Raw genomic sequence first — 18,221 nt, 5'->3', positions numbered from 1 at the left:
TTTATAATTCGTAAAAATTTTTCTTTTTAGAACTAAGATTTTAAAATGTAATACAAGATTCCTTATAGGATAATCTACCTTTATCAAATTAAACCATTACTTATTAGTTATTACCTGGAGCAGCATTTCTCAACTTGTGGCACGCGGAAAACTCGTAGGTGGTATGCTAAGAAAATCTCCCTTTAAAAAAAAAAATGGAATGTGTCATTATCACAATAAATATTATTTTGTTTATTTAATATTAATAATAATATAAATAACAATTGTGCATATTTAATTTTCTTTTTATACATTAAATGCTTATATATTAGAGGGTATCCACACTGGTGGGCCTCCCTTCTCACGTCATTTCATGTCTTGTACCTTATTAAGCTATTAAATTTACTGATTGTATTGTATAAATATTACAGATAGTAATACTTTATTTTTATCTAATAAAAAAAAAAAAAGCTTATATTATTATAAATTTGTAGTTTCTAATAAAAAAAAATTCCATACATGTAAAATAACGCGTTCATTTTTGATAAGCAAAAAAATAAAAGTTATTTGATCAAGTGGTACATAAAAATTTTCAAACTGTGTAGGTGGTACGCGGATATAAAATGGTTGAAAACCGCTGACCACTAGAGCGATTACAAATAAGTGATATACAACAATATTTAATTACAGTCATTTCTTATAATTTATGTACAACAGGAACAGACTGAAAATAGTTTATATCAATACTTGTATACCTACTTAACAATTATGTTGCTGGGAAGTCAGAAAATAATATTATCTTAAAATGTTTTGACACAACACCGCATAAAAAACAAACAATACAATTTTAGTTATAACTACTATTGAAACAGTCTGAGTAGTTTGTCTCACTAAAATAGAAAAATACGGAAAAAATTTCAAGTGGTTACTACATTGTATCGCTAGGTATAAGTGGTAAAACTTGTACATCCTACGGGTTGCGTATACACTGCAGTGTCCACCACGTTACCACCCACCTAAATTAGGCATTGGCGTATAGCATCCGCAATACTTATACATAATAAAGAGATCGGCGCCACTGAAGGACGCCCCTGCAGGGTACATATTATTAATACATTGAACGCCTTACAATATAGGTATATTCACCTAATATGATTTATGGACTTATATAGTGTCCAATGGCTATTATAATGGTGTGTTCTTAAGTTTAAAATGTAATTATATATTTTAATAGTACCTTCCTACTTATATGGATTTATTTATAGTTTAATAATATAACTGGTGCCCAATGTTTATTCCCGATTCCCGAATAACGCTTGTATTATATTATAAGTCGTTTCGCCATAATGGCCACTCGTATATCGGAATATATTTCACGGTCCAAATATTAATAACAATCAAGTTTCATAAAGCCCCTACAATTAACAGATCGTTCTAAATCTATATGTATGTGTATAGTGCGTAGTATGCCTAAATCTAATATAATAATCATCAGGGGCGCCTGAAATACTGTGGTGGTCATTGGAACAGCGATCTGGCGTATATTTATAGGCTATGGAGAACTCGCAGGCCGAGTCATAAATATAGTGTTATTATATACATATTTTATTATAGGTATATATACACTAAACGCATTATACCTACTTGTCATATAATATTAGATACCTTTTCACCTAGATATGTGCACTGCGGGATAAACATTTTTAAAAAAATGTGGGTTCTAGATACTTGTGAATTTTTGTGCTCTTGTGTCCTTATTTATATTTTCATAATTTTGCAATTCCTGAAAATAATTTTTCTCCAATTTAACTTTTCTAAAACATATTATAGGTACTTTCCGCGGGCCCGAATTTAATTGTTTTTGACACAAATTTCCCACAAGATTACGTGTCACCATCATTTTCGATACCTAGCCGACTATTTAACCTACCGGTTTCTGCGACAACTATTTCTGGTCGCGTTGCGGTCGGCAAAATATAACGTTCTAGACTAGAGAAAATCCGCCACTGTCCACTGGCTGGGATGGTTATACCACTGTTAACCATGGTTTGAGATATAGGTAGACAGGTAAGTATACCCTGCAGTATTAGATTTGACAAAAAAAATAAAAGGTTGATGCAAAAGTGTAAAAAAATGTGCGTAACTGAAAATGTAAAAGTAGCATATTGATTAGGATGTAATTATAGAAGGGGTACGCAGAAATGTTTTTTAAATATTTTGACTTACTGAGCAAATATTTAATCATATCTATTTATACATTTTAATTTACTTAAAACATATTGGTGGTTTAAAAAAAAAATATAGGTACGAGTAAAAACACATTCCACTTTGTTTTTTACTCCTGTCGTTTATCAATTACCATAGCTGTATATACTATAGAGGGACCGTTTGCAAGCGGCTAACGGTGATATTTTCTTTTGGTCAATGAAGAATTCAGGGGGAGGGGTGCTTGGGGTTAAAACACCCCTCCGTTTTGCGTATTGAACTTTTTTTAGTATTATAAATACAAATAGGTATCACGTATTAGTGTATTACGTATATACATAATGTAATATATTCAATTGTAGTGTCCATATTGTGTTACGTATAGGTACCTACCCTATAAAAAATATTACAAATGGTGTGGCGACACAACTGATTAGGCAATTAACATCACAAGCATGCTGAGGACCGAGATCAGTGCAAAGAGTGTAGTAATAACACTGTACTATTTTAAACAAACCATTAAAGTATTACCATACGTCTTTTTTCGGAGTCACAACTCGATGTCTACGGGAAAGGATACGAATCTGCCAGAACACAAAAATGATTTGTTACGAAGCCACAAAATCCGCTTTGTACATACAGACATACAGTAATTCACCACGACCACGACCACCACTCAAAATGATAAGATCATAATATTATATTAGGGAGACCGTCGCAAGAGCTCGTCAGACGGATACAGTATGGCTTGACGGTTAGGGAGATCCAAGACGCTTAGAGGCATATCTTTCTAGAGAGTAATATGGAAAAATAGGTTTATGCTACATATTACATGCACATGGCAAAACTGATTTTCCTCACCATTTAAATCTCAAATTATTAGTTTATTTTTGACTCAAAGTTGTACATAATAATAGTGTCTAAAAAGCATTATTAGTAAATAACTCCCACCATAAAAATATCCTAGATCCTGCACCACTGCCTTTGGTCAATCTTAGGAAAACGTTTGACACACTACGCTTTTTTCACATAACTATTAAGGGCCAGGCACAAATCGGGCTATATATATTTTAAATTATAAATTAAGGAACACCTTATTGTTCTCATTGAAAATAATGCCATTTTTGGGGTGTGATAAAAGTTACGCTTGGCGTCGCAGTCCGGCATGGGGCGATTTTATTCATATTTCCCGGGCCCGAAAAACCTCGTCGATCCGCCCCTGGACTAAGGGCCTAGTCTTTTAATTGAAAAGATAAACACGTTTAATTATAGTTTATAACGATAGATAACCAAACTAGTTTTGTCTGTCTCCCCTGGTAACTATAATGACAGAAAATTAGTCCCGGATAATATATTATTTTCATCTGTTCATCGCGGTGTAGTTACCGCGGTTTAGGTATCTAAATAATATTCGTCTCGGCTCGATGGCGTACAAAATCAACTCGCCGCGTTCAGTCGTATACACAACACACACACACATATTGTATTATTATTCGATCGTTAAAACGGCGCGCGACCACAGCGGTGATGGAGAATTATTTATCGCGGCGGCATTGCTGGTGGGTACCTACATTATAGTATATACCTATGTTTAAGCACGTATCCTGCTCGACTCTGCTCGCGCGATCAGCTGCTGCTCTGGCGGCGGCGGCGAGCCCCCCGGCACACAATATTATGATATTGCAATACCAGTCGGCGTTCGATCACGGTCGGTTCTCGTCGTCGTCTCCGTCAGTCCGCCCGGCACTCCGGCCCGGTTCGAAACAATATTTTTGCGCCGCTCTCGTGCTCCCGCGTAAGTGTAACATCATTAATGTTATACGGACCGTCCCTCGGGGGAAGAAAAAAAATTCCAAAAGCTCTCTAATAAAAAAAAGTCTTGACCACGCTGCGGATATCGTGTTATCATCGTCGTTTCGCCGTTGAAAATATCGTAATTATTATACGTTTTCTATATAATATTTGTATAATATATATTATATGTCTCACGCGATCGTGTGCGACTCGAGGATATAATATTGTACGCTTAAAGTTTAAAAATAATACTATATATTATGATTAGGCGATGATCCTGTAGCACGCTCGCCATCTTCGTCAACCCGCGTGTGATCAGCTAAACTTACGACATAATATCGTTTGATGGTGTGTTAGGCGCGCGTGACTACGCGTTCCATACCGGTAAAAGGCCGCCCTCGCGCGATGGGGGCCGGAAAAATGCGTAGGAAAGTCAAGCTGCTATTGATTTTCCTGGCGTCGTGGATGTTTGTGGTCGTGTATTTGATACAGTCCGGTTCAAGAGACACAAAGGTACGTCGAACCATCTTTACAAACAACAACGAAATAATAGCTATTTTATGGGAATATTATTAAGACAGTATAATATAATATTAGGTATTATAATTAATTATAAGTTATAACTGGACAACGACGAGAGGAGGATATTAAGCCATAATAAGAGACACCCCGACGCGATATCCGTCTAAATTCGTAGATAAATCCGAAAAGGGCGTGTGTCTAGCGTATTTATGTATATTAAAAAAAATAAAAAAAGCAGGTAAGTGGATCTCTGTTGTATAGTACATTACAAGTGAGACATTGTATAATTGATTGTATTAGACTTGAATTCAATGATATAATATCATTGTATAAGAAAAACGATTCTGAGCGGAGACGGTTTGTCAGTCTGCAGGATATTTTATATTGTTATTATTTATTTTATCATGTAAGTTGAATTAATATTATAATATTGTAATTTTTTATTCGTTTCTATGGTGATAAACAAAGCGTTAGAAATTAAAATCCCATTTTTAGCGTTTTTTCATAATTTTTCTGTGGTTTTTCTCGTGGCATTTAAATAACTATTGAGAAAATCTAAAGATGACCTCTTTAAAGTACCACCTTGATCCAATTTTCTAAAAGATAAGATACTATATGTTGAAATCAAAGCATTCCTTCTGGTAGAAATTTTGTATACAGGATATAAAAAAAAATAAACACCATTGTAAAACCAATAGCTTCCTCGCTCCGCTCAAAATCTAAAAACATTAGATTTTTGTGCAAATAATTTTTTATTAGAAACAGAAAATTCGACTAAAATTGTACTTGCCCATTTACCCTTACATTATAAACATAACATGTTAGCTAGTAAGTAGTAACGTAGACCTTATGACTTATATACCTACTATCTAGCTAGTATAATAAAAGGGTTTATAAAAAAAATCTTAAATAAATTTACTCGACTATTTCATAACACTTATTCAATATTATTTTTAATTTTTCTTTATTTTGCAATATTTTTATGAGAAACTAGTGTTATAACATGAAATTCTTACCGATCTGCAGTTTGTAATGTATAATAGATAGTCCACCTTTCGGTGCTTAAAATGTCTTAAAGAATGCTTGCAAGCGATGCATATAAAAATTGTATTTAATTTTTCAAAGTATACCTACCAATCATATAATAATTGAAATTGGTTAAAATTAAAATTACTTAACTTTTAAATTTTGCAACAGCTATAGTGTTGTCAAGTTTCGGTAAATATACTGCTCAATCTTAGCCTTTAGGTCCAGCTACCTCCAATGGCACGATGACAATAATCATTATTTTAACGCGAATATACTTATTTACATAAGTGTAAATTTGGGAAATACCTCCCCCCTCCAAAAAAAAACAACTCCTTAAACCCCCAAATATTTCCTTACTTAACCTCGTAAGTATAATAAATTATGTGGTTAGTGTAACACATATGATTTACACGTGTTAATTGATATTTCTAGCCCCCCCCCCCCACCCTAATTGTTAACCATATGTCCATATTTACGTATAAGTTTGTATATGTTTAATATATACAAATAATATTTATAGTATAATTAACTGTGTATTGATTGTATTGAAGGTGTATTCAATATACTGAAAATATCAAAACTATTTTGATATTTATTGAAGACAATATTTTTTTATTATAATCAGTCCCCCCTACTTACATAGTCAATAATAGGACTTAGGAATATTGATTGAAAGTAATACGCAGTAGAGAATATAATGTAAAATTAAATAACATCATACGTAATAAATAATAATATAGTATTGTTTGAGTTAGTTTTGGTTCAGTGGTGATCAAACGGGGGGTTAGATTCTCTCATGACTTTTTTTCAATATTTATATTAACTTAAGTATACTTATATTATTTTTAATGATCAAATAGTGCTGCATGATGAAAACAATGAAATCGATCGTGTATGAACTAGGTAGGTATATGGCCCATATATAAGTTATCCATTGCTGTTGCGCAGGGATTTTCTTTTTATAGCAATCAGCGTACTATTATGTCCTATGAAAACTATACACACACGAAGGTTAAAAGAAATATATGCGCATGCGCGATATTGGATACCGCATATTATTATTAAGTATATAATAATAATATGTACCATGATGTGAATTTGGTATGGTGCCAAAAGTTCGCTTTTTGCGTGTAACGGTGGTACGAATAACTTCAACCACAATACCAATTTGACCACGAATTACACAGAACCTTAATTTTGTTAATGGAATCGACGTAATTTTATGGTTATAATAATTTGTATGTAAATAAGAAGTAATTAAAGTAGGCACTAGGTATACAGATGTCGAGATGTTAGTGTCTGGTCCAAACAATTTTGTACTAAAAACAAATTAGATAAATAAGAGAAACGTTGATTGTACGTCATAACAAATTATATCTCATGTCTTTGAACAGAAAATATTCTTATATACCTATAATATTAAGAGAATAGATAGGTATATTTTATCAACATAAATATACTTTTTAGTTTAAAATTATATTCTCCTTAATTAGGTAGTTAATTCGTTGTCATAACATTCATAACTTCCGAAAATGTGTAGATATAGGTACACCTTTGACGTTTTAACTGGTTATAGTACCTAATTAAATAATGTATGATTTAAGTAACGCATAACGTTATAAATTATAATGCATGTTTTGAGCAAAACATTAATGTGTGTATAGATAATATTTTTTTCACCAATATTATTGTAATCGTTACTTCGTTGAAATTGATTTGTTATTACTTATTCATTTTAGTATCGTTGCAAATACGAAATAGAAAGTTATTTATTAAAGTATAGATTCTAAAAGTTACCTATTTGAATTATAAGAGTACGCCTAGGTAATAGACCACTAATAATTTATTCATAATACTATACATTTTCATGAAACTGCTGATATGAAATATGAATAGTTTATTATATTTTATTTAAACGACAATTTATTCTAAAAAGCTAAAAAATATTTAATAGGTACCTATTTTGTAATACATTTACTATTATTTTTATTTTTATTAAGTATTTGTTTTCACAAGAAAAGGATTTACTACAAACATATAAAGGACAACTCGAAAACAAATTATAATTTTATACGTTTGCAGTTTACATGATTTCATATTTAGTATAAACTCAAAGCGTTGAAGATTAAATGTAAATCAGCAATATTAATAAATAATAAGTAGGGATAATACATATTATTATATACGTATATAATTTGAATAATTTAAACAATAATATTAATATAGTATAATAATTTTTTTAAATTTTTTTTTGCATATAAATTATAAATATTATAATTTATGAAGGTGCACGATTTTATATATTTCATATTTTTAGAGCATATTTTAAGTGCATATTTTTCAAATGCATAAGACGTGTAGGTTAGGTTACATATTTTGAGGTTATTAAGTACTTGAAGTCATTAGCTCTATAGTTATGATGTATATGAAATTCTTACATTTATAATTTATATCATATACATTATACATATTAAATAATTTGATAACAAATTAGGGTATTACATATTTTAATATTTTATAATATATTATATTATACAAACAACATAATTTATTTTTTATTTTTTAACCTTTCTAATCATGCTAATGATAAATAATGAAATATTCATAAACACATGAACAGCCAACCATGAAGATATCAGAAGTTTTTACAATTTTAATGTGTATACAATGACTGGTAGTCTTTCAAAATATATTTTTTGACTTCTGTAAATAAATATTAGAGAAAATTAGTTTAAAAATTGTAGCGATTTAAATAAATATTAAAAATACCTTAATGTTATGGAAATACTTTGCATGTTAAGAAAAGTAAACTATATTGTGGTCTAGAAAGTAAAACGTATTGTCATTGAAGTAATTGTTAAATTTCTTTATATTATTAAAAGTAATGTCAATAGTTGTAATTCCTGGCGGTAACGTCTGCATGTCACCCACCTCTGTTTCAAAATCCATATATTATGCTCTGTGTTTGTATAATATCTTATATACATTGGGTTCAACGATTGATATTAATTTTTGGAGATATTTCATAAATCTATACATAGGGATAGATTCATGAAATGTTATCTTTTTAAATGTTAACAGAAAATATAGATAATAATATAAAATGATACACGTTTACTATATATAGATATATAGGTATACAATATACAATATACATATAATTTACGATATTTACTAAAATAATTGAGCAACTTCAGTGCCTTATGCGGAATGCCTATATACTGCGCACCTGGCACCTAAATATTATAAATAGGTAGGTACTCAATAAGTACCTAATAATGGCATAAAAATCTTAAGTCAGTTACTCAGTTATAATGTTAGGCATCAAGAATATAAGTCTTTATTACATTGTAGCACTCATTTACTTTTTCTACATTTAATAGGAGAGAAAAAATAAAATTTAACTTTCCGCGCTTTCTTAAGAATAACTTTTTAATATTGAGTTTTAGATTCCGAGCTTACAACGTTTTGCTTTAAAAATATAAATGTTTGTGTGACATACATTTTTGGAACAAGAAATTTGCTTCAATGATTTACGTTGATAATGGTTAGTAAATGTAATCTAGATTGATCTAGTTTGTCCTTTGTATAAGAAACAGCAGAAAAACGGAAATTTATATGCAATACAAGTTTTCAACAAAATAATTTTGTTGACTTTTATTTTAATTCAGAAGGAAGTATAAATGTATAATCGTTGAGACTTGAAATTTTGATAAAATATTTAGATTTAAATTTTCTGAATATGATATATTAAGACAAAGTTCCTCGTAGTTTATTCTTATAGAAATTAAAAAATATCAAAATTACATAGCCATAGTTTTTTATAAGCCTTTAAAGTTGAAAATCTAAGATATAAGCCCGGTAAATTAAATTCTCATATGTTGTCGGAAGTCAATAGTCATACTTACTCGCATAAAGCAGAATACATTTTATCATATTCAGTTATTTATTGTGTTATGCTAATATATTGCACTATTTTATTGTTCTATCAGACAATACTGGTGATTATTTGTTTCTTTAAAATGTTATACACCTGTGATATTATATTTTTTATGTAATTATTCATTACATTGGCACATACATGATTTCGGAACAGTGGGGTAGGGGAGATCAATGATGGAAAAATCTAGGCAAAATGTTTCTGTATAATAATATAATCCTATAATATGTTCCTTTTAGATCTAGGTATAAAATTTCAACAAAATATTTACTTTTTGCAATTATATTTTATGATATTTGTGTTTATCGTGATTTCTTAAAGTATATTAAAATGTAGTAAAAATATTTAATTAATTCAATTAGTTTCTAAATCAAAAAGATTGTTATAAAATTAAAAAAGTGTAAATATACACCTAATACTTATTAAAAATGACTTAATGACGCTCCTGCAAGGATAAAATATGCGTAGAAAAAGTCGTCTTCTAATTATGTATCATAAGTCAATAAGTCATAATTCATAATGCAAGTTATGACTTTTTGGGCCATGAAATCATTGTTTTCGATCGCCTTCAGACATTTATTATTATATTGGATTACCTGTGTGCCTATACAAATTACAGTATACATTAGTCACTATAGAAGTAATCAGAGCGTGTCCTCATTGCTGAATGGTGTTGACCAGAAATTAGACGTATGAATAAAAGAAAAATCAATTTTGTCCAAAGTGAAATATTATAATGTATAATTTGATGGTTTGTATATTATTATCTTGGTGTGTAGTAGACGTTTGGCGGACGGAACAACGCGCATTCCGATAAAATAATCTATTATATTTTTGAAAATCGTAAAGACGAAACGGAGAAACTGTTGGTCAGCATATAGTTGTTATATGTATTTATTATTATTACTATTATTATTATTCATTATTTTTTTTCGACGGAAATTCAATGTAACGTAACACGTACAGCAGCATGTGCGAAAGGGTGAAAGTGAATTGAACGTTAACTCGTTTTTGTGTAGAAAAAAAATAGTTAAAAAATAACCCGTCTACCTTGTGCCCCCGCCTACAACGATAATTTCTCACGCAAACCATTACCATATCCGATTATACTCACGACCACCAGCTGCAGATTAAATGTCGTAGGAGTGAAATTTGATTGAAAACTATCAAACAACCAATAAATAATTAATCGATAATTTTTATTCAATTACCTGCCTAATATTTTATTACTGACACATTAATATATTATATATATTGTATAAAGTGGTTCGAATAAATAATTTTGAAAAATCATCTATATAGGAGCGTATAGCATATTATACAATATTTGTGCGTCAGTGTTATATATTACATACATAAATTATAACACATAACACATTAAGAATCAATAAATCTCAAAACGTGTGTTAAAATAAAAATAATACGAAGATGTTGATTGAAGTTTATGATTTCCGAACCTAAATACAGTTGATTACTGATTAGTTGATACAGAAATTATTACATAGGTATAAAATAATATATAACAGGTTATATAAATGCGAATATTATGCAGTTATTACTGTTTTCTTGATATGAAATAAACTGTTTTATCAGTTTACTACCGAGGTTATTTACTTTATATTAGTCCATAATAATAGTCTATACCTAGTACCTACTCTATAGGTAGGTACTAATAGTAGTGATTCTCAACCGGTGTGTCGCGACATACTATATTGAGTTGTGTATAACGCATGATGTGTGTCGCGAAAAGATTGTTTATTTATATTGTACGTGTTCAAAGTATAAATAAATTACATTATTATAGCGTTATAACTATATCTATACTCTATAGTCTACCATATTATTACCATGGCGTATGGTCCATACACGAATCTCCGGAGTCGTAGAATTTGTTTCGATTTTCTATGTTTCTGATTTTCACTAGACAGAGTGAAAAGTTCGCTTCATACAGCGATTTAAAAAAGTAATTGAGTTTTTATATTTTATCTATGAGCAGTTATCTAAAAGATAATATTTTACTTTTAGATTCTGCGAACGGTGAATGGATTCGCTCGAGCGATGACTACATTGAGTCGATTGATTATGTGTGTTTTTTAAATTAATTGTTGTTTGTCATCACCTTTTGAAATAGTAAAAATAATTCAATCATCAACCTTAATATGTTTTCTGGTAGGAAAGTATGAATTGAGTTTGTACTTTTCTTGATGAAAAACAAAAACATAATTTGAGATAACGGGAATTTGTATGCAAAACCTGCAGTTTTCGATAAAATCGATTTTCTTATTTTCTTGTAATTCAAAAACTAATAATCGTAGAAACTTGTAATTTTCACCATACGTTTATGTTAGATTTTTATAAATCTACACTTCATAATATTCAAAATATTTAGGTTCTTTTTGAGCTGTATTTAAAGACATTTGAAATTTACGATTTTTTCCACTGAATTTCGATAAGAAATTAAGCTCCTATACTGAAATTAAACATATAGTTGCGCGTAAATCTACAATGATTTTTATCAGTGTTTGAAGTTATAATTTTGACAAAATTCGTCAAATTCGCAAAAATTGGCAAATTTGCTTGCAGTTAAAAATGTACATCTTAAATAATCGAAAATAATTTTTAATATTCATACCTATAAGGTTTGCGAAAGTAATACAATGTTAAATATAAGTTTTGCTTACTAGAATTATAAAAATAAATTGAATGTAAATCCAAAAATATTTTTTATGAACGTCTAAAGTTCAATTTTTAACAAACTCGAATATTCACTTAAAAATCACTTTTTATTCTCAACAAACAATTATTATAGTTTTTAGTTTGTGATTCAAAGAGAATTAATCGTAGAAACTACCTATTGAAATATTATACTTTTAAATAAATTATCATTTTCTGTACTTAATACAATATTTTCAGAATATTTATTTACAATGTTTATAAAAAACATTACATTTTTTTTTGTGTAGATAATTTTGAATGTTAAAATTGTATTAATAAATATGCTTAAATGTTAATAATTTATTATGTTTACTTTTGTTTCTATTGCCTACAGATGCATGGGTACCGACTGATTATATTGATAGTATAAAGTAAGTCTATTGGAAAATTAAAATGCTATTAAAATTTAAAATCGTGTTATCAACGTTTTTCAATTTTTGCATTTAATGATTAATGTAACCTATACGGTTATACATATAATTATTAATTACTATCGTATAACTAAGAAGTAAAAGAGGTCACAGTTGGTTCGATTTTTTGGTTCTAATAAATGTGTAATTATAGTATCATTGCGTACGTCAGAAGGTCCACTTTAAGGAGTAGGTATATTATGGTTATAAAACATGAATAATAATTATTAATAATAATACACGATTATTATAAATTAGATACACAATATGCATAGATTTTCGACTTATGTTGATAAACTGTTTGTTTCTAAGTTTGTATATGCAATAAATAATAATGTATAATATTAATAATATATTGTAGGTATAAAGTAAATTTTGATGAAACTAAATATTCAAATGAAAAGTAACTTTTTTTTCATTAGTACCTATATGTTTGCAATAATTCAAAATATATTAAGTGTAGGAACTTCAAACATACCAATATTTTATATTAATATAATATAATATATATGAATCATAATATATATATGAATATTATAATTTTCAAAATATTTAGACTTATTGTTATTTATACATTATATCACGAACTTATTTACATATTATACATTTAATATTTATATATCATTGTATATGTAATACGTTACGACAATATTAACTATTACCTGTAAGTTGTATTGTGATGTTTTTGGAAACAATTTGTTCAACCTATCGAAATAATAATAATAATAAATACATATATTATAATATTCCATAAACAGACTATCGTTAGAGTACCTATAACTTCTTAATTATAAATTATAATCGTTTTTCATTTTCGTATAGGTAGTCGGTATACCTATAATGATTTATCATTAAATTCAAATTATTTGGAGTTCTGTCAACAGACGGTAATCTTCACAAATTCACTGCACACATGAAGCATTGACAATTTATTTTAAACAATATCCTCCAGAACGCGTAATATATTTTATTATTTTAATTTTATGTATTTATACATTGTACCTATAACATATATGTGTTGTTTTCTAAATAACAAAAAAATGGAAATTCAAATTTAACATCTATTACGATGAACCACCCAGCAGTGACGAGTTACACAAATCTTGCATTCGAAACATTCAGCTGAGGCGAGTTTCCTGGTTTTTTTTTTTTATTGCTTTCCGAAAATCGCAATTATAATTGCTTTCAAATGTATAATCAAACACTATTAACCATCATAGTTGGCCAAGTTAAATGACAATAATAATTAGTAGCCAACACCCGCATTGTAGTATCCAGATTTTTTCAAAAGTTAGCTCATTTATTTAGGCAACTAATATTTAATATATATAAAAAATCTCGTGTCACAGTATTTGTCGTCGCACTCCTCCGAAACGGCTCGACCGATTTTAATGAAATTGTTTTTGTAAATTTGGTAGGTTTGAGAATAGGTCGTAAAGTATTTTTCACCCTCCTATTTTGATTTTAAGGGGTTAAAATCTGCAAATTGTACGTGTAAATTGTGTACCTTACCTATACGTAATGGTTACTATTGGTTATATGATAAATAACTAGTAGAAATTCGTATTTTATGATCGGTTGCCATTGGTATTATTCGGGAAGGATAGGTACACGCTTGCATTAAATCGAATTTTCGAACATTGCCTATCAGGGTGGCTGAGATGCACTTACTGCAGCGAGTTACACCCAAAAGGAGTTGAACAATCATCATTTTTTAAGAGTTGCCATTTCTTCCGGCAACAAAGTGCACGGGATCAGCTAGAATAATATATATATTTACGTGAAATTATCCACTCACTAAATACAATTTACAATAGGTATTATATAGTATACTTTGGTAGAATGGTAGAACAAATGAAGTATTTTAAGAATTTAATTTAAAGGATCTAAATTATAATAATACATCTTACAAAAAATTGTATATGCGTTCGTTATTACTTAACTACATTTTGTAATGTTAATTAACTCATATTAAATATATTATACTTATGTATTACATCAGTAATTAGTCATTACTCATTTACTCATAAGTCATAATTCATTGGTGGGCTCCTGCAGTGACTAGTGGACATTTAGCACATTCGGGCACGGAAGTATCGGGTTTTCTTAATTACTAATAATTTAAACTATTGTAAACGGTCTACTTATTGCGTTAAATTGCCTACGTGATCATATTATATATATATAAATACTCGGATACTCCGATACTCGTATTAGAGACTGTGACGATGCGCGTTCGCATCATGTAACAGCCGCAGTAGCTATATTGGTGTAATAATGTAATATGTATATAATAATATACTTAATATTATATATATACATGCAGATGAAATAGTTTGAAATAAAATGACTTATAACAATGAAATAAAATAAAACTGTTTTTATTGCAAGGAAATAATCATCGACCCTGCCCCGTTATTCTATTCAATTATAATAATATTCATTAACACTTGAAAACGTGTATACTGTATACGCCCGGGCAATCAAATCGTAATAATCCTTGCGTCCGCGTGCGCTCACTCGCTCCATTGTACACAATAACTATAGGAACAAAATCGATGGGTGTCACTGGAACCTCAAATGACCGAACGGTTCATTTTGATTTGTTTTTTACAGGATATTTTATTTTTTTACTCATTCCCGGCACGCATACAGGAACTGCGTTCATTACAACAACAGCTATTTTGTCTGACAGTTTTTTTGTTTTTTTGGAACGAATCCATATCGCCACCGGTTGTACGGTAAAAAAAAAGTTGTCTGCATCCCAACTTTGTTTGCGTTCCCACTACATATCGTCACGTAGGTACCTATACCTTTATTGTGCATACGAAATATATTTTACACTTTTCTAAATAAAAAACCACGTACCCAAGCAAAAAAAAAAATGTGTCCAGATCGTATTACTACTATATTATTATAATATATTATAACGTACTAATACATTATTTTTTTTGTTTTCAAACCCATATAAACTTTATGAGTGTAGATTGTAGAGTTATGACTCTCGTGTTTATGAGTTACGGTCGGATAGGTATTTAAAATACATAATAGCCAATAGATACGTGCAGTTAACTAAATATATACATATATATATATATATAGATTGGTACAATAATACAATAGTACCTATAACGTATATAAAACAGTTTATAGTTTTATTTTAAATAAGACATTATCGTTAGGTATTGTAGTAAATGTTTGAGTTTTCAAAAAAAAATATTTTGTGTTTGAATTACTTACAACAAGTGGAAATATTGTGGTGAGTGGTGACAATGGATATTTGAACCTATAGATTTTTTTAAACATTTAGCGTTTAGATAAGAGAAGCAGAGTGCAACAAGATATAGGTACCCAATATGATGTATATATGTGATACACAGTTCAATAATTGGCTCTTAGAATATGAAACTAAAAATATGGGTCATGATTTAAAAAAGAAATAAAAATCTAAACAATTTATATCATTAAAATAATATAGCACATATCTCAAAAATCAGAACTTGTTACAATCAACTCGCGTATCTATTGGAATGGCACTTGTATAGTTTCATCACTATTCATTCATCTCGGCGTAGGATAACGGTGTACCTAATTATTATCATAATTTTGAATTAAATAATTCATTGTATTCAATCAAATGATTTCAATCGAAACTAGTTTGACTACCTATAGGTAGTATTTATTAAAATGTGCAATTATTCTTAAAAAAATTATTATTCAACATTTCTAAAATGTTTTGTATAAATAATAAAATGGTTATAATAAGTAATAGTGACCTTGTCTATTAAAATATCAAGTTTTAATACATAAAGCTACAAATTCAATTAATGTACAAGAAATATTAATAAGCAACATCGTTGTATAGGTAATTTCAAACTTAAATCACATTAACATTTAAAATGTTTGATTGCGATAATTGAAATTTATTAGTTATAGATAGATAGGTATTTATTATGTAAATAGTAGTATATAATTTGGAGGACGGTGGTATATGTTTAAGTTTTCTTCTGCTTTCCTTATGACTGCGGAGGTATACATAATAAAATTCAAATACATTTAGTTGTACAATTTAGAGATTATTAGGCAAATTTGAATAAATTTATTTGTATAATTATGTATTAAAATTTCGAGTTATTTTTATTGAATATTGGCTAATAAATACGGTGGTGTTGGTCCATAAACGCGATTGTGGCGCTCGTCCCTATAATAATTCAATTGTAAACTTTTATGGAGTATAAATTGTTACTTGTAGGTAATTTATTTTTGGGTTTACGGTTATTTATCTATCATAAATAGATATATTATAGAAAACTTAATTTTTTATATCAATTTCTGAAGAAAATGTCTCATGTACAATATATTACAGTCATACAAGTCTGACCATGGTTTTAGATGATCATTCTAATTGTTAATATTACAAATTCTAATCTTCCGTTATCAGTTGATTTTAAATGTGAGTGAAAATTATATAATAGTAATGTGTTTTTATTGTGTCTATCGTGTTTAATGTTCACGTGTATCGATCGTTATTTAATTCGTATTCTCGTCGCTCATGTGTGATGTGAAAAGTTGAATATGCATTATAAATTATAATAATATTAATACGATACTAATTCGAATTAATTAAAAACTGAAAACAGTGATATTAGTGATAACCTAAGTAATTACCAATTTATCAAAACATTAATCATTTTAACCATTATACATGATACATGCAATGAATTAAGTGATTCCAGATTTGTTTCGTATTACATTTTTTACGATAGTCGGATAGTACTTGGTTTGAATAGGTATTGATTCAGTAACTCCCTAAAGAATATAATATTGTATAAAATAAGTACCTATATAGTATTATAATATTAGTCGGGCATTATGAAAAATGGACGCTGAAATTGACTCTAGGGACAAAACAAATTAATAGGCACTTAATAATACTAGCTTGGTAAACAAATTAGTTAAGAAACACATGGAGGGGTTTTTTAATTCTTTTTTATTTCCCTTTATATTCCATAGCACTGATGCACATACAATTCGAACAAATACTTCGTAATGCGTAATATAACATAGGCACAATATCCAGGGTATAAAACTTCAAATTTTATATAAGAGATCTAATATACTTTACACGTGGACTTGGTACATTGTGTATACATGTAAATAACATGTTTATATAGGTATAGGTATCTTTCTTATTATTATTGCTATACATTACAAAGGCGGTTAAACGGTGGTGAGGGGAATATCCCACATGAATTTTTTTTCGATATTTATAATAATATTTTATATTATATTATATTGTTGATATTTTTTATAAATGAAATAATTATTAAATTAACAGCTCCAACGTAGAAATAGAAATCCATATCATAAAGTTTAACTTTTTAGGCTTTTTAGTTTTTTTCTTTAATGTTTATTTGAAATATACAATCTATAAAATTGTTTACAATGATAATCATATTTGATGTAGGTAGTTACTTAGACGTGATAAAATTAATGATAGATAAAAAGAATTAGATAGGTAGCCTGCTGCAGTGATATTACTTTAATATATTATAGGTAGTTAAATTAAAAAGGTGGGTAAGTGGATGTCGCTCTGCTGTACAGTAGGTTAGAAGTGGGTCATTGTA

General features: G+C 28.9%; 1 protein-coding gene across 2 annotated transcripts in view; it reads left to right on the top strand.

The window, feature by feature from the left end:
- Positions 1-3,863: 3,863 nt before the first annotated feature.
- The window catches only part of LOC100162214 (polypeptide N-acetylgalactosaminyltransferase 2), a 38,676-nt gene continuing 24,318 nt past the window's right edge, over positions 3,864-18,221 (top strand). The window contains exons 1-2 of one of the 2 annotated variants that reach the window (XM_008191821.3): positions 3,864-4,117; positions 4,247-4,491. In XM_008191821.3, the coding sequence (XP_008190043.1) occupies positions 4,384-4,491 (108 nt within the window). In that variant the 5' untranslated portion in view covers positions 3,864-4,117; positions 4,247-4,383. Of the gene's footprint in view, positions 4,492-18,221 lie in introns of both variants that reach the window. The other variant, XM_029489814.1, reaches the window with a different exon arrangement.

Source organism: Acyrthosiphon pisum, chromosome A2 (assembly GCF_005508785.2).
Source record: "Acyrthosiphon pisum isolate AL4f chromosome A2, pea_aphid_22Mar2018_4r6ur, whole genome shotgun sequence".
In the NCBI taxonomy this organism is placed as follows: Eukaryota; Metazoa; Arthropoda; class Insecta; order Hemiptera; family Aphididae; genus Acyrthosiphon; species Acyrthosiphon pisum.
Note: the sequence above shows the minus strand (reverse complement) of the source record. Positions and strands in the feature narration are given on the sequence as shown.